This window comes from Vicia villosa, linkage group LG3 (genome assembly GCF_029867415.1).
Source record: "Vicia villosa cultivar HV-30 ecotype Madison, WI linkage group LG3, Vvil1.0, whole genome shotgun sequence".
NCBI classification, from domain to species: domain Eukaryota; kingdom Viridiplantae; phylum Streptophyta; class Magnoliopsida; order Fabales; family Fabaceae; genus Vicia; species Vicia villosa.
Genome location: NC_081182.1, coordinates 63636621 through 63660117, shown reverse-complemented (window position 1 = coordinate 63660117; position 23497 = coordinate 63636621). Strand labels below are relative to the sequence as shown.

The window sequence follows — 23497 nt, the reverse complement described above, 5'->3', positions numbered from 1 at the left end:
GAATTCTCTTCCTCTTCGCACTTGCTCTTCTCCCAATTTCACGTTCAATCTCCTCTGCTCCCTTTTGGTTCTTTTTTCACAAAAATACTCCTCTTTTCTATTTTTATGAAAATATACTTCATTTTAGAAAAAGGGCTTTGCAACTGATACACCCCCAACTGCTACTTACAACACTGGCCCATTAGCCTTATTTCATCCCTATTCCCAAATAATTCCACTTAATTCTAATATTTAATAAAAAATTAATTAAATTAAATAAAGAATTTTATGGGGTGTTACAACTCTCCCCCACTAGAAAAGTTTTCGTCCTCGAAAACATACCTTAGGCAAAGAGTTCTGGGTAGGAGTCCTTCATCTGGCTCTCCAATTCCCATGTAACATTTCCACCGGCTGGTCCTCCCCAAGCTACTCTGACCAACGCTATCTCCTTGCCACGCAATTGTTTCACCTTCCGATCTTCAATCCTCGTAGGCAAAGCTTCAACTGTCAGATTATCCTTTACCTGTACATCATCCACTTGGATAACATGTGACGGATCAGCAATGTATTTCCTCAACTGCGACACATGGAATACATCATGCAGATTCGCAAGTGTCGGTGGTAACGCAATGCGATACGCCACCTCTCCCACTCTTTCTGAAATCTGAAACGGACCAATAAAACGCGGAGTTAATTTCCTTGACTTTAGAGCTCGTCCGATACCAGTCATAGGTGTAACTCTCATAAACACGTGACCTCCTTCTTGAAACTCAAGAGTTCTCCGTCTCTTGTCATGATAACTCTTCTGACGACTCTGAGAAGCCTTCATCTTCTCCTGAATCATCTTAATCTTTTCTGTCGTTTCTTGAACAATCTCTGGTCCAATCACCGCACTTTCGCCAGATTCATACCAACATAAAGGCGTTCTACATCTCCGACCATACAAAGCTTCAAATGGAGCCATACCAATGCTCGAGTGAAAACTATTATTGTAGGTAAATTCGATCAAGGGTAGATAACTATCCCAAGTACCACCTCTTTCCAACACACAAGCACGCAATAAATCCTCTAGCGATTGGATAGTTCTTTCTGTCTGTCCGTCCGTCTGAGGATGATAAGCAGAACTCAATCTCAGCTTAGTACCCAAAGCCTTCTGCAAACCTTCCCAGAATTTGGATGTAAACCTTGGATCTCTATCTGACACGATACTCGAAGGAATACCATGTAAACTCACTATCTTCTCAATGTACAATTGAGCCAGCTTCTCCATCGAGTAATCCATTCTCATTGGTATAAAGTGAGCAGACTTAGTCAACCTATCCACTATGACCCAAATGGCTTCATAGTTCTTCACCGTTCTCGGCAATCCAGAAACAAAATCCATAGATATACTATCCCACTTCCATTCCGGAATAAATAACGGTTGCATAGCTCCATATGGTTTCTGATGCTCAACCTTCGACTTCTGACAAGTTAAACAAGCATAGACGAATTCAGCTATTTCTTTCTTCATTCCAGGCCACCAAAACAGCTTCTTCAAATCATGATACATCTTGGTCGCACCAGGATGTATACTCAATCCACTACGATGTCCTTCTTCGAGAATACTCTTCCTCAATTCAGAAACATTAGGAACACAAACACGATTACCAAACCTTATAATACCATTCTCGTCGATTCTGAATTCACCTCCCTTGCCTTGGTTAATTAGAGTCAATTTATCCACTAACTCTACATCAACTTTCTGACCCTCTCGAATCTCTTCCAGAATGCCACTAGTCAACTTCAGCATGCCCAACTTAACACTGACAGGAGTGTCTTCGCATACTAAACTCAAATCTCGGAATTGTTCAATTAAATCCAATTCTCTCGCCATAAGCATAGACATATGCAAGGACTTCCTACTCAAAGCATCGGCAACAACATTTGCTTTACCCGGATGGTAATTCAGTTCAAAATCATAATCCTTGAGAAATTCTAACCATCTCCTTTGTCTCATATTCAACTCTTTTTGATCAAAGAGGTACTTCAGGCTCTTGTGGTCACTAAACACTTCAAACCTCGAACCATACAGATAGTGTCTCCACAATTTCAACACAAATACCACTGCTGCCAACTCTAAGTCATGAGTCGGATAGTTTCTCTCATGTACTTTGAGTTGCCTCGACGCATACGCGACTACCTGTTGATTCTGCATCAGTACACCTTCTAATCCTGACAACGAAGCATCACAATAAACAACAAAAGATTCCGCCGGATTCGGCAAAATCAAGATTGGTGCACTAGTCAATCTCCTTTTCAACTCTTGAAATCCTTCTTCACATTTCGAATCCCAGATGAATGCTTGACCCTTCCTAGTCAACTTAGTTAACGGTAACGCTAACTTCGAGAAACCTTCAATGAACTTTCTATAGTAGCCCGCAAGACCAAGGAAACTACGGATTTCGGAAACTGACTTCGGAGCTTCCCATTGAGACACTGCTTCTACTTTCGTTGGGTCAACGGCAATACCATCTTTAGAAATTACATGCCCAAGAAAGCTTACTTCACTTAGCCAGAACTCACTCTTTGACAGTTTCGCATAAAGTTTCTTTTCCTTCAGTAGTTCTAATACCACTCTCAGATGCTCTGCATGTTCTTCTTCACTCTTAGAATATATTAGAATATCATCGATAAATACCACCACAAACTGATCCAAATAAGGATGGAAGATCCTATTCATATATTCCATGAAAACCCCCGGCGCATTAGTTACTCCAAATGGCATCACTGTATACTCGTAATGACCATACCTCGTTCTAAATGCTGTTTTCTGAATATCGTCCGTCTTCACCCGAATCTGATGATATCCCGACCTCAAGTCAATTTTGCTAAACACACTCGCACCGACCAGTTGATCCATTAAATCATCAATCCTCGGTAATGGATACCGATTCTTGATAGTAACTTTATTCAGCTGTCTATAATCCACACACAGTCTCATAGAGCCTTCTTTCTTCTTTACCAACAACACCGGCGCACCCCACGGCGACACACTAGGACGAATGAATTCTTTTTCCAGTAACTCTTCCAGTTGACTCTTCAATTCTGCTAATTCAGATGCCGACATACGATACGGCGCCATCGACACAGGACTAGTCCCAGGGACTAACTCAATAGCAAATTCTACCTCCCTTTCTGGCGGTAACTCTCTTACATCTTCTGGAAAAACTTCTGGAAATTCACATACTACTGGTAAATCACTACTCACCGCTTTCTCCTTCACTTCCATGGATGCAATCAACATAAACACGGCGGCCCCGTCCTTCATGGCTTCATCCACTTGTCTAGCAGTCATTGCTAAATCCTCGACTCTGCATCTTCAGGAAAAATAACTGTCTTCGTGAAACAGTTGATATGAACCCGATTAAATTGCAACCAATTCATACCCAGGATGACATCAAGTTGTTCCAACGGAAGGCATACTAAATCCATTCCGAACTCTCTACCAAAAATATCAATTGGACAGTTCAAACAGGCAAACGAAGTAGTCACTGAACCCGACGCAGGAGTGTCAATGATCATACTTCCACGAATATCAGATATTTCCAAGTTCAAACGTTTAGCACAATCCAATGAAATAAACGAGTGAGTTGCTCCAGTATCTATTATTGCAATTAAAGGAGTGCCATGTGTCATACCCCAAAATTTGCCCACATTATTTCTCCTATTCAAGTTTCAAATCCATATGCAAAGCTCCTAGACAAATTCTTCTACACAAAGGCTCTGGACTAGGGTTTGATTAATGGTTCCAAGGCATCTCCCATGGCTCAACATATCCCACATTACCTCCATGACAAGTATCAAGGCCTATCTCAAAGCATTGGTCATTCAAAAGCTCAGAAAGTCAACAGTCGACTATTTAACCTAAAAAGTCAACTGTGGTCAAAGCAAAGTCAAAACTCCTGATTTTTTGGTCAATGTGCTCATTATGAAGTTTCATTCATCATTTTGATCAAGTATTGATCATGATTCATCAAGGAAAGCTCCAGAATCATCAATTACCTGAGTTTCTAAATTAGGGTTTTTAAGGAAAAAGTCAAATGAACTTTGACCGGCCATAACTTTCACATGGAACATCAGAAATTTTCCATCCAAAGCTCAATTTGAAGGAAATTGAATTCTCTACAATTTTGTCTCTCACATGCCAAGACCAAAAATGCCTCATTTGAGAGATATGAGCCAAAACATTACAGGTCCTTCCAAAGGATCGCAAAAAGTCATTTTTTCTCAAAGCTCATAACTTGAACATAGAAACTTCAATGAAGATGAAACCAGAGGAATATTGTAGAGGACTCTTTGAGCTTTCTAAAAAGTATGAGAACACCCTCATATGATTAAAAATGAGGGAGATACGCTTGGTACAAGTTGGTCGATTCTCAAGAAAAACACAAAACCCTAATTGCACAATTTGGTGTTTTTGGACTAATGGGCCTAAGTTTGAGCTTTGAAACATGTTCATGAGTGAATTAAGGACCCATAAAATTGTTGTCATATTTTTGTGCCATTTATTTGATTTATTTGAATTTTTATTCATTTAAATGCAAAATAAATTGAATAAAATCACAAAATAAATTAAATAAATTATGAGCTCTTATTCTAACTATATGCAAGGCCCAAATAATGCCCCATGAGGGTCCAAAACGTGATAAGTAATATGGGAGAGAATTTGGCTTAAAATAGAAAGGGTTTTTCTTATATTTTTTAAGTAAATTTTCTTTTTCTTTAAAGACTTGATATCCAAGCCCACAAGTTGCCCTAATACAATCATATATATGTGCATAATGTGTTCAGACTAGGGGAGGACGAAAATTCTGTAGAAAGAGGCAAGGTCACGAAGTTGCAAAACATTCAAGAACTAGGGCAAATTCATATCACGAATTCCAGCCACTCTCAAGCAGTTTCCAACGTTCCAATCTACTCCTGGGATATCACAAGGTAGGGCCAAGTAATTTATAACACGTGAAGGTACACAGGGTTCGCATATCTCATTCATGATATTCATTCATGTGGTAAAAATTCGTATTTCATATATTGTTACTTCTTAATGTGATCTAATGATATGTTTGAGTTCCCAACGTGTTTTAAAGAGGATTTGAGCCATTAGACCGAAGCTCTATTGCCCAGAACGGATGACGCCATTGTTAGGGCAAAAATAAATTTGTTCTTCGTTTTCGTAGTCACGACGAGTGTATGTCCAAAACGAAGGTTCCAGCATATTCAGGGGATCTCAATTAACGTTTCTGGGCGGTAAGGTTTTGCGTTTGGATCGTTTTGGCACGTTTTTATGTTTTGCAGGATTAGCTACGAAGTTTCGTTGCAAATTCGAAGCAAGGATCGAAGCAATATCGTAGCCAATCTTTGGAAGGGATGATGAATAGTACCATGGACATTTTGACTACACACAGCGTGTAGCTATTGGATGGTCAACCGCACCAACGTTCTCTCTCTGTTTCTCATTGGTGAATGCCAGAATTGGTGGGACCGGTTTGACTTGTTGTTCAAATCAGCGCATTTGTTTTTCTTTTTATGTGCATTGCTTGGTTCAATAAACAAATAAAATATATGGCCAAGGTGGTAAAGCGCAGCGTTTGTTATTGGCAAGACTGGGGTTCGATCCCTGAGATTGCAACTTGTTTTTTTCAATTTATTTGTTACACTGGTTTTGCAGATCCTATACATCCACACGCAGGTACATACGGTGCACGCTCATATGTACACCATTGGATCTCCGACGCTTCCAGATCAAAGGGACAGAACATGCACGCCCAGGGTGCACCCTCAAAGGCTGGCCACACCAGATTACCAGCTAAGTTCTTTATTAATTAATTTTTAATTTTTCTTTTATTCTATTTGGTTTGGTTTATTTTCTTTTTACCTTTTTTTTGTTATAATTTCTTTTTATCATTTTATTTGTTAGAACAAATTATTTTTACCTAATAATTTTTATAATGACTTATTTTATCAAAACTAATTTTAATTATTATATTAAAAATAATTGTTTTATGACTAATAATTATTTTAGGGTAATTAAATTTATTTTATGTTTTAAACCCTGATTTTATCAGGATCACTATGGTAGGTGTTATCCATTAACATATCTTTAACCTTACGAACTCTTTAGGTCACAATAAGTTTTCTTAAACCTTTGGGTTTGTAAACTTTTTAAGGTTTATAGGTCATTCATACACTAAAAGTATTTCCCCTTTCTCTTCATTTTTCAGGGTTACCCCAAAGTCCTCCGACTACGCGCCATGCCAATCAAGAAGCTAAGTTTCTAAAGTTTTTCTTATTTTTATTATTTATTTTGATTGAATATTATTTTTGGTTATTTTGCCCTCGAATTAGCCATACACTCACTGCCTTCTTTTTTTTTCAATTCTCCAATGGTCAGGGTCAATGTTTCAAGGCAAATCTCTGCCCCATCAACCTTCATCAATCAAAGCCAAAGGTTTGTCAAACTGCCGAAGCTACGGATATTGGTAACCCTAAACCTTACTTTTTATTACTTATGTCAAACCCTATTAAGGGATCCGCTGGTTTCTTATTCCCCTCCCCATATTATTATGTAACTGTTTCCTGGTTGTATTGTGTGGCCTTGAAGGCACTTAAAACTGTTATATTATTTTACTGCGTGGTTAGTAATATAGGGTGTGACAAGATTAATTAATCAAGCGATAGATCACCTAACTACAAGATAAATGTAATCGAAGTTAACCACGTGAATGTTGCACCCACACACCTTTAGGGTAATCCCTCTGGCTGCCTTTGTTGCCTGTTGCCTTGTTGCCTCTAATTGTACTAAATAGTCAAGTCCCTCGATTCCGAGGATACCTAAAGCAAAACAAAACGTTGCCCTAAGTTCATTATCATCAATTCTGTCCCTCGAAGTTGCCTCGGTAAAAACGTGATGATTGTCCCAATTGCTAAGGTATCCTCGCATGATGCCTAAAAAGATTAATGACTATTACATCCTTCCCTTAGACTACCTGCCCTCTTTATGGCATGGGATAGTCTTGTGGCGAACGATTACTCGATGACCCTTCAAATCCAATTGAAAGGCTTCCTGCCCTCTTATGGTATGGATAGATCCTTTCGCCTCGAAAAGCTAAAAGAACAAATTTTTTAAACTTAGGGTAAGTTGCTCTTATTTGCTTGCTCAATTCAAATTCTAAATTCAAAACTCTTTTTCCACTCTTTTCAAAATCGAATTCAAAAAGACTACGCTTATTTACAAGCTAAAGTTCTTCTTCAAAGTTTTTACTTTTTCACACCTCCTTTTCAAACATTTCAAACAATACAAAAGTGAGCTAAGCAATTAAGAGCCCATGGATAACCATGGATGCAAAGGGTGCCTTACACCTTCCCTTTGTATAACTTACCCCCCGAACTCAAAATCTTTTCAAAAGGTCTTTTTCTGTTCTTTTAGCCTTTCTATAAATTGGATAAAATAAAAGTCGGTGGCGACTCATGCTTAACCGTACATTTTCGATTATAAAAAGTCAGTTCACCGTATTACAGAACTGGCGACTCTGCTGGGGATGCTTTCGATTAAAAAGAGGGGTTACCTTAGAGTTTAGGATTCACTTTAATTGTTTGATTTGTCTGCTTTATATTTCAAAGGCTGTTTTGGGTTTTTACTTGTGTGAAAGATCCTAACCCGGATCTGAGAACCTTAGGTAAATGGCATGAGACCAAGGAGACTGCACAGCGTATACTGATGTGGTTGATATGGTGGCCATCGTTAGTGCGACACATTGGTTTGTCCTGGTGTTCCTTGGGATCCGACTTGAGGAAACACTTGGCTACTGCGTGGTGTCATTAAACACTAATTTGCCCTAGAACCCTAGTTGAACTGGACTTTGGCCTATTAGAAAGTAGCGAGATGACTGGCTTTGGTTCCGACCGAAGTTGGTTGATACTCGAAGCTACACTCATATGGACTGGACTTTCAGGACCTTCTTGGTTGGTGATTCGATTGCCGAACTGAGATAAGCGCCTTCGAGAAAGGTCAATGATATGAGATCCCTAGAACCCGATCTTTATATAGGACAGGTTGAACCAACTAAACTTCATTGGGGAGGGTACTTACCTGCGAACTTCATGCGAGCCTCTAAACCTAAGGACACTTGTGTGACCTGTTTGTGTTTGCTACTAACCTTTGTTTCCTTGCAGGTTTTGTTAAAAGGATTTGTTTGCCCTCAATATCTCACGTTGTGCCTAATGAACTGCATTCGCATAACATACATGACATCATGACATCATAAGCATAACATGATTTAACTAACCCTTTCAAGGATCTTAGGAATTTAGGGCGCACAATTTCAGGGGCTCTTATCGAGGACCGAATCCCTACCTAGGGGCAAGAGGATTTATTTTCCTCTGGCCACGTACCTTCCAATTCAAAGACTCTACACCTATCAAGGGGCAAGAGGATTTATTTTCCTCTAGCCATATACTTTCAAATTCATAGTAGCCCGAATCAGAGGCAATGACCCACTCGATATGGTGAGCTCGATTCTCAAAGAAGGACGTTCAAAGACAAAATTCAGATTTCTTCAGACAAAGACGCGACCAAATCATTCTCTAAATGTGCTAACTAAATTCCTAAAGATTCTTGAAAACATTGCATCTGCATTCATAACATGGCATAACAGGTTCCCTACGACGGGTTTCTCATCCTTCCTCGCTGTTTATTTCAGCATCATGAATTTCGAGCAATCAGGCGAACACCTCCAGGCTCGGAATACCCGATCCTAGACTTTGATTCTGAACTCACCCAAGGGGCAAGAAGAATTGAAGGCACTCCTATTCTTGGGGTACAATTACAATGCGAGATGCGCTTATTATTCGAACAATCCTGGTTATGGTGTAAAGGATTGTAGACCGCTGAAGCGTGCGATTAAAGATTTAATCATGACACTCAAATCAGAAAAGACCACGACAACAAAGTCACAACAACCGAGACACGATAATGGAATCACGACAACTGAGTCACGATAATGGAATCACGACAACTGAGTCACGATAATGGAATCACGACAACTGAGTCACGATAATGGAATCACGACAACTAAGTCACGACAACTGAGTCACGATAATGGAATCACGACAACTGAGTCACGATAATGGAATCACGACAACTTAGTCACGACAACTGAGTCACGATAATGGAATCACGACAACTGAGTCACGATAATGGAATCACGACAACTGAGTCACGATAATCAATTCACTCATATGATCCAGACGCTCAGGGCAATCGAGCCAATGAATTCTAACACCTACATTCCTGACTATAATCCCAATGCGAGGTGCGTGTGCCATTCCAACATTCTTGGACATTACACAAACAATTGCTGGACATTAAAGAATAAGATTCAAGATCTGATCAATGACGGAGAAATCAAATCCAACCCTCCTGAAACCCCTGTGGTGATCACTGCTCCTATGCCTAGTCATGACAAGATTGATTGACGTCTCGACGGACGAACTTTTGGATCATTAGATCTACTTTCATTTGCAAGTTCTTTCCTGTTTGTTTAAACATTTGACTCATGATAGACATTATCTGTTTTAATAATCATCATCAGTGCATTGCATATATTTGTCTTGAATAAATTATTTCGCTATCACTCATTTTAAATTATGTCTCTACTTTGCATATGTTTTGTGATATTCAACTCATGTTAAAGTTGTATGCCTTTTGAGGGAGGATGACGAAAATGATACCGCAACCTCATACAGTATGCTTTTGAGCGGACTATGCTGATGATGTACAGGCATTGTTTCAATTCCTAAACAGTGGATATATAAGGATGTTAATCCCTCGCCAACCCCATTGAGCCTAAGAAGTAGGAGTTTCTTTCTTGTACTAATTAAAACCCTCGATCATAACCTGGGGCAGGGTAGTTCTCAGTTAATTTGAGTGTGCATTCTATTTTAAGAGAATCATTCAGTACACCTTTCAACAAAGGTTCCAATCACAAGCACACATCAAAGAAGTGTTGGAGATGTCGATCAAAAGTCAATGATGGTTCATCAAACATTAAGCAAGGCAGTCAATATCTTTCAAAATGAAAAAAAATGATGAATGAAAAAACATATATACTAAAAAAGCCTGCTAAGTCAAAAATCAAAAGATGACTTAGGCAAAAATCAAGGCATCTCGCTGACTGTAATCTCAAAAATAAACAGTTCAGGCAAAAGTTAGGGATATCAAAAAAAGAAAAAAGAAAAATCAATAAATTCCTGAACAACACAATGTTGTGACTACCAAAAGGAAGAAGTGATCGCCATCTCAAAAGTTCTCTTTGCTTGTGAACTATCGTCATTATCAAAGGTGCAAATCCAAAAAGTCTCCTGGAAGCTGAATGCATAAGTTGAATTGACTGAGCTTAGGACTGAAGAACATCACGAAGAGGGGTGGGTACAATAAATTTTTTGAGCCATTATCCTTTGTTTCTTAAACCGTGAACCAAGCCACGTTACAACCCTTGAAAGTCCTAACTGAAGCATGGTTAGTTCAAAAGCATACTGTCACCAAAAAGGTATCCTGACTCCTTAAGGTTTACCACAAATGCTGAGTTGATATTTCGTTTTTACGAGCATCCTGTGTTTACAAACATTACAGTGTTACAAATATCATGTTACACGCTTACATCTCTTGTTTTAATGTTTTTCAAAAACTCAAGACAGACGTATGCATTGCATCTCATGAATTCATTATTAAACATATTTTGCTACATAATTTCAAATGTTTGGCAACAGAAAGAATTTGCACAGGGTACAACTAATGACTCGAAGTTAGCCCGACCAACACAGATTATTCCAAGAAGCAATGTCCCCTATGTATACAAGGGGCATGACACGTTTGCTCAATCAATCTGGGGCAATCCAGTCAAGATTCAAAGAGTCTCTCAAAATGCCAAAAATCAAAGGCATGCATCCCAAGTGGGTTTCAAACTATTTCCTGGTCAATCTGGGGCAATCAAGTCAAGATTCCGAGAATCTCTCAAGGGTGCCAAAAGTAATCAGGGGCATGCATCCAAGTAAATCTGAATCTATTCTCAACCAACATGGGGCATTGTCCTGGGCCAATGATTACGAGGGGCATGACGCCCATAGTACGCATCTCATAAAGTCCTCGCGAGGAGAATCTTTCCAAAGTTCCTACTAACCAGGGCAAATCTATATAAGTCCAGTTTGACATTTTAAGTGACGGTCCTAAATCAAGTAGTAGTTACTATAATACTGGGGGAAACTTTCACCCATGTCTCCCCACGAAGCCGGGTTCACAAGATCATATCCCCACAGAGTAATCATTAAGAAGATACCTTCAAACGCTCTCGATAAAGACATGGCTGCCCAACAGAGTTTACATCTTCAACACTGTCGCTCACCTCCAACATGATTTATCAATATCTTTATCACCAATCAGGGAACATCAAGTCACTGATCATCTCCAAGCAGAAATCATAAATTCCCAGCTGAGCATCTTCAAGACAAGATCAGACAGTACAATTACAAGGACATAAAGATCTACTTTCTTAATCAAAGACAACATAAATCATATTCACATATCATATGTCATAAACATATTCATACACTGCATACATTACCTCATAATGAACTCATACATAACATGCAAAAGCTCTCATTTATTTTGAGGGATTCATTACATAACCCATGCATCATGACATTGCATAAAGATTAACCTTACCTTTTTCAGAATACAGGTACCGACAAATGAACGAAATCTCCAACTTTCCAAGATCTAATTCAGCTACTACGAATGGTACTGACACGATCAACGCTCGAAGATCTAATTCATTTACCACGAACGGTAATGACACGATCACTTTCAAAGTCTAATTCAGCTACTACGAACGGTACTGACACGACAGAAGATCTAATTCAGATACTACGAACGGTACTGACACGGTCAACTCTCAGAGATCTAATTCTATCATCACGAACGGTGTAGACACGATCACTGACCTTCTCAGTCTAATTCAGCTACTACGAACGGTACTGACACGACAGAAGATCTAATTCAGATACTACGAACGGTACTGACACGATCAAATTTCAGAGGTCTAATTCTATCATCACGAACGGTGTAGACACGATCACTGACCTTCTCAGTCTAATTCAGCTACTACGAACGGTACTGACACGACAGAAGATCTAATTCAGATACTACGAACGGTACTGACACGATCAAATTTCAGAGGTCTAATTCTATCATCACGAACGGTGTAGACACGATCACTGACGTCCACGGTCTAATTCAGTTACTACGAACGGTGCTGACACGACAAGAGAGTCTAATTCTATCATCACGAACGATGTAGACACGATTATCTCTCCAAAAGATCTAATTCATTTACTACGAACGGTAATGACACGATCAACGCGCAAACAACATTTCTCAAACTTCAACTACCGGATGGCATCTTTAAAGCCCATCTTCGACAAAGGTCCCTACCTCAGCAAGGGCAAATTTCTTGGTATTCTAGTGTTCAATCATCTTCCACCTTCAGATACCGACTGGCATACAAACCACTCTACATCTTCAGGTTTAAGATAATTGAACAGGGGCAGCTGTCATACCCCAAAATTTGCCCACATTATTTCTCCTATTCAAGTTTCAAATCCATATGCAAAGCTCCTAGACAAATTCTTCTACACAAAGGCTCTGGACTAGGGTTTGATTAATGGTTCCAAGGCATCTCCCATGGCTCAACATATCCCACATTACCTCCATGACAAGTATCAAGGCCTATCTCAAAGCATTGGTCATTCAAAAGCTCAGAAAGTCAACAGTCGACTATTTAACCTAAAAAGTCAACTGTGGTCAAAGCAAAGTCAAAACTCCTGATTTTTTGGTCAATGTGCTCATTATGAAGTTTCATTCATCATTTTGATCAAGTATTGATCATGATTCATCAAGGAAAGCTCCAGAATCATCAATTACCTGAGTTTCTAAATTAGGGTTTTTAAGGAAAAAGTCAAATGAACTTTGACCGGCCATAACTTTCACATGGAACATCAGAAATTTTCCATCCAAAGCTCAATTTGAAGGAAATTGAATTCTCTACAATTTTGTCTCTCACATGCCAAGACCAAAAATGCCTCATTTGAGAGATATGAGCCAAAACATTACAGGTCCTTCCAAAGGATCGCAAAAAGTCATTTTTTCTCAAAGCTCATAACTTGAACATAGAAACTTCAATGAAGATGAAACCAGAGGAATATTGTAGAGGACTCTTTGAGCTTTCTAAAAAGTATGAGAACACCCTCATATGATTAAAAATGAGGGAGATACGCTTGGTACAAGTTGGTCGATTCTCAAGAAAAACACAAAACCCTAATTGCACAATTTGGTGTTTTTGGACTAATGGGCCTAAGTTTGAGCTTTGAAACATGTTCATGAGTGAATTAAGGACCCATAAAATTGTTGTCATATTTTTGTGCCATTTATTTGATTTATTTGAATTTTTATTCATTTAAATGCAAAATAAATTGAATAAAATGACAAAATAAATTAAATAAATTATGAGCTCTTATTCTAACTATATGCAAGGCCCAAATAATGCCCCATGAGGGTCCAAAACGTGATAAGTAATATGGGAGAGAATTTGGCTTAAAATAGAAAGGGTTTTTCTTATATTTTTTAAGTAAATTTTCTTTTTCTTTAAAGACTTGACATCCAAGCCCACAAGTTGCCCTAATACAATCATATATATGTGCATAATGTGTTCAGACTAGGGGAGGATGAAAATTCTGTAGAAAGAGGCAAGGTCACGAAGTTGCAAAACATTCAAGAACTAGGGCAAATTCATATCACGAATTCCAGCCACTCTCAAGCAGTTTCCAACGTTCCAATCTACTCCTGGGATATCACAAGGTAGGGCCAAGTAATTTATAACACGTGAAGGTACACAGGGTTCGCATATCTCATTCATGATATTCATTCATGTGGTAAAAATTCGTATTTCATATATTGTTACTTCTTAATGTGATCTAATGATATGTTTGAGTTCCCAACGTGTTTTAAAGAGGATTTGAGCCATTAGACCGAAGCTCTATTGCCCAGAACGGATGACGCCATTGTTAGGGCAAAAATAAATTTGTTCTTCGTTTTCGTAGTCACGACGAGTGTATGTCCAAAACGAAGGTTCCAGCATATTCAGGGGATCTCAATTAACGTTTCTGGGCGGTAAGGTTTTGCGTTTGGATCGTTTTGGCACGTTTTTATGTTTTGCAGGATTAGCTACGAAGTTTCGTTGCAAATTCGAAGCAAGGATCGAAGCAATATCGTAGCCAATCTTTGGAAGGGATGATGAATAGTACCATGGACATTTTGACTACACACAGCGTGTAGCTATTGGATGGTCAACCGCACCAACGTTCTCTCTCTGTTTCTCATTGGTGAATGCCATAATTGGTGGGACCGGTTTGACTTGTTGTTCAAATCAGCGCATTTGTTTTTCTTTTTATGTGCATTGCTTGGTTCAATAAACAAATAAAATATATGGCCAAGGTGGTAAAGCGCAGCGTTTGTTATTGGCAAGACTGGGGTTCGATCCCTGAGATTGCAACTTGTTTTTTTCAATTTATTTGTTACACTGGTTTTGCAGATCCTATACATCCACACGCAGGTACATACGGTGCACGCTCATATGTACACCATTGGATCTCCGACGCTTCCAGATCAAAGGGACAGAACATGCACGCCCAGGGTGCACCCTCAAAGGCTGGCCACACCAGATTACCAGCTAAGTTCTTTATTAATTAATTTTTAATTTTTCTTTTATTCTATTTGGTTTGGTTTATTTTCTTTTTACCTTTTTTTTGTTATAATTTCTTTTTATCATTTTATTTGTTAGAACAAATTATTTTTACCTAATAATTTTTATAATGACTTATTTTATCAAAACTAATTTTAATTATTATATTAAAAATAATTGTTTTATGACTAATAATTATTTTAGGGTAATTAAATTTATTTTATGTTTTAAACCCTGATTTTATCAGGATCACTATGGTAGGTGTTATCCATTAACATATCTTTAACCTTACGAACTCTTTAGGTCACAATAAGTTTTCTTAAACCTTTGGGTTTGTAAACTTTTTAAGGTTTATAGGTCATTCATACACTAAAAGTATTTCCCCTTTCTCTTCATTTTTCAGGGTTACCCCAAAGTCCTCCGACTACGCGCCATGCCAATCAAGAAGCTAAGTTTCTAAAGTTTTTCTTATTTTTATTATTTATTTTGATTGAATATTATTTTTGGTTATTTTGCCCTCGAATTAGCCATACACTCACTGCCTTCTTTTTTTTTCAATTCTCCAATGGTCAGGGTCAATGTTTCAAGGCAAATCTCTGCCCCATCAACCTTCATCAATCAAAGCCAAAGGTTTGTCAAACTGCCGAAGCTACGGATATTGGTAACCCTAAACCTTACTTTTTATTACTTATGTCAAACCCTATTAAGGGATCCGCTGGTTTCTTATTCCCCTCCCCATATTATTATGTAACTGTTTCCTGGTTGTATTGTGTGGCCTTGAAGGCACTTAAAACTGTTATATTATTTTACTGCGTGGTTAGTAATATAGGGTGTGACAAGATTAATTAATCAAGCGATAGATCACCTAACTACAAGATAAATGTAATCGAAGTTAACCACGTGAATGTTGCACCCACACACCTTTAGGGTAATCCCTCTGGCTGCCTTTGTTGCCTGTTGCCTTGTTGCCTCTAATTGTACTAAATAGTCAAGTCCCTCGATTCCGAGGATACCTAAAGCAAAACAAAACGTTGCCCTAAGTTCATTATCATCAATTCTGTCCCTCGAAGTTGCCTCGGTAAAAACGTGATGATTGTCCCAATTGCTAAGGTATCCTCGCATGATGCCTAAAAAGATTAATGACTATTACATCCTTCCCTTAGACTACCTGCCCTCTTTATGGCATGGGATAGTCTTGTGGCGAACGATTACTCGATGACCCTTCAAATCCAATTGAAAGGCTTCCTGCCCTCTTATGGTATGGATAGATCCTTTCGCCTCGAAAAGCTAAAAGAACAAATTTTTTAAACTTAGGGTAAGTTGCTCTTATTTGCTTGCTCAATTCAAATTCTAAATTCAAAACTCTTTTTCCACTCTTTTCAAAATCGAATTCAAAAAGACTACGCTTATTTACAAGCTAAAGTTCTTCTTCAAAGTTTTTACTTTTTCACACCTCCTTTTCAAACATTTCAAACAATACAAAAGTGAGCTAAGCAATTAAGAGCCCATGGATAACCATGGATGCAAAGGGTGCCTTACACCTTCCCTTTGTATAACTTACCCCCCGAACTCAAAATCTTTTCAAAAGGTCTTTTTCTGTTCTTTTAGCCTTTCTATAAATTGGATAAAATAAAAGTCGGTGGCGACTCATGCTTAACCGTACATTTTCGATTATAAAAAGTCAGTTCACCGTATTACACCATGGATAAAACACGTACCTTTAATCAATCGATCCTCCGGAGTAGTCTCTGAACCTGATAAAGCGAAAACCTTACCCCCAGTTTGATTCTTCTTTGGCTTAGGACACTGTGGACTGATATGGCCCTCTTCACCACAGTTATAACAAGTCACAGTCCTTCCCTTGCAGTCAGCAGCAATGTGGCCTGCTTTACCACACCGGTAGCACTTCTTCTCTTCACTTTTGCACTCGTGAACACGATGTCCAGGTTCCCCACACTTAAAGCACTTAACAGGAGCACTAGAGTCTCCCCCACTAGGCTTCTTCCAACTTCCAGCTTTATAATTACCTCTACCATATGGTTTACCACGGTCCATAGGCTTCTTCCCTTTCTTGTCAACTAACTCACGGGAGTGAGATGACTTCAGCTTCAGGTTGTCCTCTTCGTAGATTCTACTACAATCTACCAAATCAGCAAACCGACGAATCCTTTGGTACCTGATTCCCTGCTTAATTTCATCACGGAGACCATTCTCGAACTTAACACACTTCGAAAATTCGCTCGCTTCATCATTGTTATAGTGAACATAATACTTTGCTAGCTCCACAAACTTGGACGCATACTCTGGCACAGTCATGTTACCTTGTGTCAGCTCCAAAAATTCAATCTCTTTCCTGCCTCTAACATCCTCAGGAAAGTACCTCCGCAAGAATTCTCTCTTGAACACAGCCCAAGTGATCGCTACACCTGCAGATTCAAGTTCATCTCTACTAGCCATCCACCAATCATCAGCTTCTTCAGACAGCATGTGAGTCCCGTACCTCACCTTCAGATTTTCAGCACAATCGATCACTCTGAAGATCCTTTCAATTTCCTTCAGCCACTTCTGAGCGCCTTCGGGATCGTGCGTGCCTTTGAACAAAGGAGGATTGTTCCTCTGAAAGCTATTCAGCTTCCTGTCAGCACCAATACCAGCTCCATTGGCATTCCCTCCCAACACACCAGCAATCATGCCCAGAGCCTCAGCGATCGCGTCGTCATTTCTTCCCCCTCTTCCGGCCATTGTTCTGCTAAATATCAGACAATATTCATTAGAACAAGAAGTATCGACAGTGTCAACTTTACACTAGTCGTATACGAAGGATTAACCGACACTAAGACTCTGACTCAAACGACCGACTATGCTCTGATACCACTATTGTAACACCCTTCTAAACCCCGCGGAAATTAACATTAAAATCAGAGTAAAACATGAAGAAGAGTATTACAACGCCAACAAAATAAACAATATTCATGTCATGCCATAAAGGAACGATAAACCAAAAATTATTCAGGTAGCATGTTAACACAGCGGAATATTCTTAACAACTGAATAATCAAACATCTGGAGTCGAAGACTCATAATTCAACCATAAACCATAAACAAAACAGAAGTTTATCAGCCAATCCTAAAATAACGTTCCCGGTGTTACACGACCAGAGCATGACACTGACCCAACCGACTCTAACGAACTACTTGACGAGCTAATCCTCACCAAGTACACCAGCTACTCCTCAATCTGAAAAATAACAACAGTAAGGGTGAGTTTCATTCGCATTAACAAATGTTATAGGTATACAAACAATACAACTTCATCCATACATTATTCACCCAAATCAATTATATTCAGATAATATAGCAACATTCATACCAAAATACACACAAATCATAACATTGGACAACTTCCATTCATGTTACAATTATACACAACAACCTAATGCAATGCAACTAAATGCATGTGGTACCAAACATGGGATAACCCATCTCACCGATCTACCACCATAAAGATTCGGCTACTTCTCTCACCAATTCCACACAATGGGAATTAGCTACCGCTGTCCCACCACCATAAGGGATACAGCCCACAACATGATTATGAAATGCATGCATCACATACCGCATGCTAATCATCAACACCAAACAACTGAACAGTCATAATCATCAACCAATGCAATAACAATATAATCCACCACAACCAATTAAATCAAGTGTTTAAATTAAATTCGAGTCACAACTCAAACACTGTTTTATTGCATATCTCACTGAATTAGTCTCACTATGTTCGAAACGGCACATCAAACAGACTAACAGTTAAAAAGTTATACATCGTTAAACTTTAACAAAAAAAATCCAAACAGCACAGCACGCGGCGCCAACATCCACACGCGGCGCGAAACGGGGAAAAGTTACGCCTTCGCGGCGCCAACACCTACACGCGGCGCGACGCGAGGAAAAGTTACGCCTTCGCGGCGCCAACACAGGTACGCGGCGCGACCTGTGCGTATCAAAACATCTTACCATTCAGTCCACCTGTTCGCGGCGCCACCCTGTGCACGCGGCGCGAACCGGTGATTTCAGAAATCCCAACCTGCAGAAAACAGCATTCTATGCCTCCCAAATACTCTCAAATCATACCAGTACGAATTTCAGCAGAATAAACCACACATACGACATAAAATGCACGTTTACACATACTTCTAATCAGGTTTAACATCATTGTTCATCACCAATCATCATTCACAACCTAAATTGAATCAAAGTTCTATAAACCCCAAAACCCCAAACCCGACATATAATCCAATTCGAAATCCTAACATACAAATTCCATCGAATCATTCATACATCCCATAATAGAGGTTAATGAGAAGAATCCCCCCTTACCTCGATGTCGAATTCTTGAATTCTCTTCCTCTTCGCACTTGCTCTTCTCCCAATTTCACGTTCAATCTCCTCTGCTCCCTTTTGGTTCTTTTTTCACAAAAATACTCCTCTTTTCTATTTTTATGAAAATATACTTCATTTTAGAAAAAGGGCTTTGCAACTGATACACCCCCAACTGCTACTTACAACACTGGCCCATTAGCCTTATTTCATCCCTATTCCCAAATAATTCCACTTAATTCTAATATTTAATAAAAAATTAATTAAATTAAATAAAGAATTTTATGGGGTGTTACAGAGTGCACGACATGCCTCTGTGCGACGTGCACAGATGCAGATGTTGTCACAGGTGACTGATGGAGCCTCCTTTCCAACGGATGCACCTGATACATTTGTTGCAGTAGAGTTACTTGTTACATCTGCTACAGCTGAGGGGCCTTCCACATCTACTACCTCATCCTAGAGGCCTCAGGATGATGGTGAGGGTTCTTCACAGACTTCCTTCACCCGCAGACGTCGCCGGGGAGCTTCTTCTACTCCTGTGCCACCTTTGGCCGATGCTGGATCTCTGGTGCCACCACCTGAGCTGCACGAGGAGGCTGATGCGGCTGAGGCACCTGTATTTTATCTAGGAGGTCCTTCAGATTTATCCTTGCTGACAGGGCATGCAGATCATTCAGCCAGACATATCTGGGACGGAGAGGCATAATTTATTAGACTTATTACTTATTACTTTTTTGTCCTCAATTTCTAATTTTTTATTTTTAACTTTGCTTGTTATTAACAGTGTTTTCTTTGAAAATTTTCAGGATAAGACTTCCCAAAAGTTCTACAACTATGGTAGAAAGATTGCCAACCTCGTGCAGCCTACCGAGCCTTGGTTTCAGGATGTCCTTGCAGCTTATGGGCTGAAGGACATGTGTCAGATTGGATACCACATGATACATAATGGGATGCTAATGACATTTGCAGAGAGGTGACACTCAGAGACTTCGTCGTTCCATCTGCCACATGATGAGATTACCATCACGCTTGACAACGTCGCATGCCTCCTAAGATTTTATTCAACTTTTTCTCTATACAACTGCACTATTACAATAGGGTACCTTCATATTTATAGACCGAGATTGCTTACACACCAAGCAATCCCCAACTAACCTAACCCAGCTAAAAACACAAAATAAACCAAGTCTAAATTTCTATTGAGATGAGCTTCTTCGATATTTCAACAGCTATACAAATTTCGACACACAAAAGATTTCAACAACAACATACTTTATCAAAAATGGTGCTTTGACAAAATTATATTCTCTTACACCCGCACACAGACATTTTTTTCCTTACATCCAACAAACTAAATGCCTATTAACTTTCTCAAAAAAAAACATAAATCAGAACATAATTTAATAAAACCAAACTAATTTTCATTAGCGGGACACTTACACTAATTTGTAATTTTATACCGTGAACTGGTTATGTTTTATGATAGAAAAAAACAACCATGTGAGTGTTAGAGTGAGTTATAATAAGCCTACTAAATGGAGTTAAAATTGCTTTAATTTGAGTCACGCCAGATTCAGTCCTTAGACCTGATGCATCTGTATTGTGCAAAACCGCTGCGCCACTGTTTACAATAGATTCGTTGAGTGGGGATCATTTTATATATAACAAAATACGAAATAGAAAATAGAAAATTAAAAACAGTAGCCTAGGATGGTATGGCCAGCTATGGAAAACGCTAATCGATGAAGAGAAGCAAATTCTATATTGTTTTCAGGTCAATCTCTTCTTTCCTAATACTCCATGAAGAATAGTCTCCACAAAAATTTCAAACATAATTTCCATAACAATCATGTTAACTCATCTCTCCTTTTAATGCACTCCTTTCATCATCATTTTCACCAGCCTTACTCATACAGTCATTCATTTTATAATGACTCCAAGACACTCTTTTCCTTCCTTTACAAACCCCGTTCATCATATTCATATTCATACCCAACCCAATCTGCTTCTCTTCCTCCTTTCCGATTTTAAACTTCACCCTTCCTCTTTCCTTGGCTAACTCCGTCGCTATGTCTTTCTCTTCTTTTTTGTTTCTGTCATTGCTCTTTAACATGTCGCTATTTTCCTCTCCGTTGCCAATGCAATCTTCCATTGCAAGTGAATGTTCCCACAATTTTTCTCCACATTTCCTCTCCTTTACTAAACCCCCTTCAGACTTTTTATATAAGCTTTCCTTGGGAAAATCTGGGAGCCAGCTTGGTATATGCAAACCTTTTGGTTTTGCTTCCTGTAAGCTTGTTGATGAGCCAGAATCAGTGATTACTTCTGGATTTCGGCTACCGTGACCATTTTTTGATGGAATTGGTTTGGAAAATGGCACTTCTTTGGAGAATTTGACAAAACTCATTATATCTTTTAGAGCTCCAGAACTCAGCAGGTTACTTGAATGCATTTTTGAACCACCGGGAACTCCTCGAACAGAACACATATCATGAATGCCATTGATGAGGTCAAAGAGGTTTGATTCAGTACGGTTGGATGCATTCGCAAAAGAAGCAGCGGATCTTGCAATGGCTTCGAGATATTTTGTGGTAACATTAGTTAAGGCTTCAAGAGCATCGTATTTGGTTCTTTTGTAGCCAACTGATTGGCAGATCTGAGAAACTGCAGTTTTGGCTATATCAAATGAGAATTCTGAGGGTGTTTCTGCTACTTTAACATCTTTTACTCGTAGACCCCTCTTCTTTTTGCCTTTTGCTCTTCGGGGTAGCTTAAATGTGCTTCCGTTTTGCATAGGGTTCATCGGCAAAACAAAAGATAAGAAGAAGATATAACTCATAAACCTATGCAAAGCCCCTAGAGTCGGGATTTGTCCCTAATATGTAAGCAAAGATGCAAACCAGCTCCTTTCCTGCCATAATAAAATACGCTGAAGATAGATAGGCATATAAAAAAAGGACTCTATTAACTGAGTGAAACAGATGACCAAAGACATTGAATATATACCAACTTCTTTATAAAATTGTAGTGAAAATAGAGAAGGGAGAAAACAATGTACAGAAAATTATGCAGCCATTGCTCTGACAAAAGTGGAAACAAAATATACAAACAAAACCGTAGAATAGTGTTAGTGAACCAGACTCCTTAAAATGGGCATCTACATAAGGTAGATAGATAGACTAAGAAACTAAAACTCTTTTCTTATTGAAGGCATATCAGAAAGTGTTTACAGTTTGTTATTCAAGCAATTTATATCTGCAAAAGAAAATTCCTCTAGTTTATTTCTGCATATTCATGACTTAATGGCTCAACTTCAGCATCTACTCTCATCCCATCAATATTTCCTTCCCCAAATACACAGAACACTATACCTAATTTCTTCTCACATCTCTCTTTCCACCGTCTATTTTTGCTTCTATATTTCTTTAACTTCTTGTACATCAGCCCATTTTCCTCATTCACCAATACGCATTGGTATTCAATTCAACGGTATATACTCAAACAGTGAATCTAAACCTTGTTCCCCAGGCACACAAGTGAACAAGCAAAAACTACAATTTCCTTACTGTAGCGCTTGAAGAGAGACTAAAACCAACATATCCTCAAACAGCTTATTAGCATTATTCATTAGTAAAACACGGTAGATCAGTAGATTGATCGATATTACTTCATCATTCAAAAACGACTCTATAAAGAAAAGCTCTATACAAGAGTTCAACAACAAATCATTCATTCACAATGTAGAAACATTTTGAGTATTCAATATCAATAAGTCTTCAGTTTTGAGTAATTTCAAGCATCAAAATGATAGCAACAATCAATAAGCATACGATCAAAAAGATAAACTAACCTATATAAAATAAGCACGCACAAAAAAGACGCACATGAAACACAGTGATTTTACGGTCATATAAAGAATGTTAATCAGAGAAGCAGAGTAATAGTTCGGAGAGATTAGGCATTACCTAGTTCAGCAATCGGTAGAAGAAGTAGTGGGAGTGAGTGATTTCAGTTACAGAGAAAAGGGACGAAACGAGAAGGAAGCGGGCCGGTGCGGACCCTAAACGAGGCGTTGAATGGATCAACAATGAGGAAAAGCGATTGGCGGTGTAAGGTGAGAAGAAACCGTCTCCGTCGCTTGTGGCGTCGCCGTAAGCGTTGTTGTGAGGAGGAAGAGGGTGAAATAAATAGGAAGTAGCAAGGTACAGGGGAAGTTTAAAGAGTGGGTGATGAATCCACCTAGACTAGCTTGTGCAGTTGTGCAGCGTGCAAAATGTTTAAGTGGGGTTCTATGCGTAGGA

The 23497-nt window shown here is 38.9% G+C and overlaps 1 protein-coding gene across 1 annotated transcript; it reads right to left on the bottom strand.

Moving 5' to 3' along the window:
- Positions 1-20675: 20675 nt before the first annotated feature.
- Positions 20676-23497, bottom strand: LOC131655957 (uncharacterized). Its single transcript, XM_058925755.1, has 2 exons — positions 23162-23497; positions 20676-22107 (listed from the first exon to the last, which is right to left on the bottom strand). Exon 2 carries the CDS (start codon positions 22033-22035, stop codon positions 21049-21051), a length of 987 nt encoding a protein of 328 aa, XP_058781738.1. The 5' UTR covers positions 22036-22107; positions 23162-23497; the 3' UTR covers positions 20676-21048.

Excerpts from the sequence above, each read along its gene's own strand:
- LOC131655957 (XM_058925755.1), bottom strand. The coding sequence starts at position 22,035 with ATGAGTTATATCTTCTTCTTATCTTTTGTTTTGCCGATGAACCCTATG.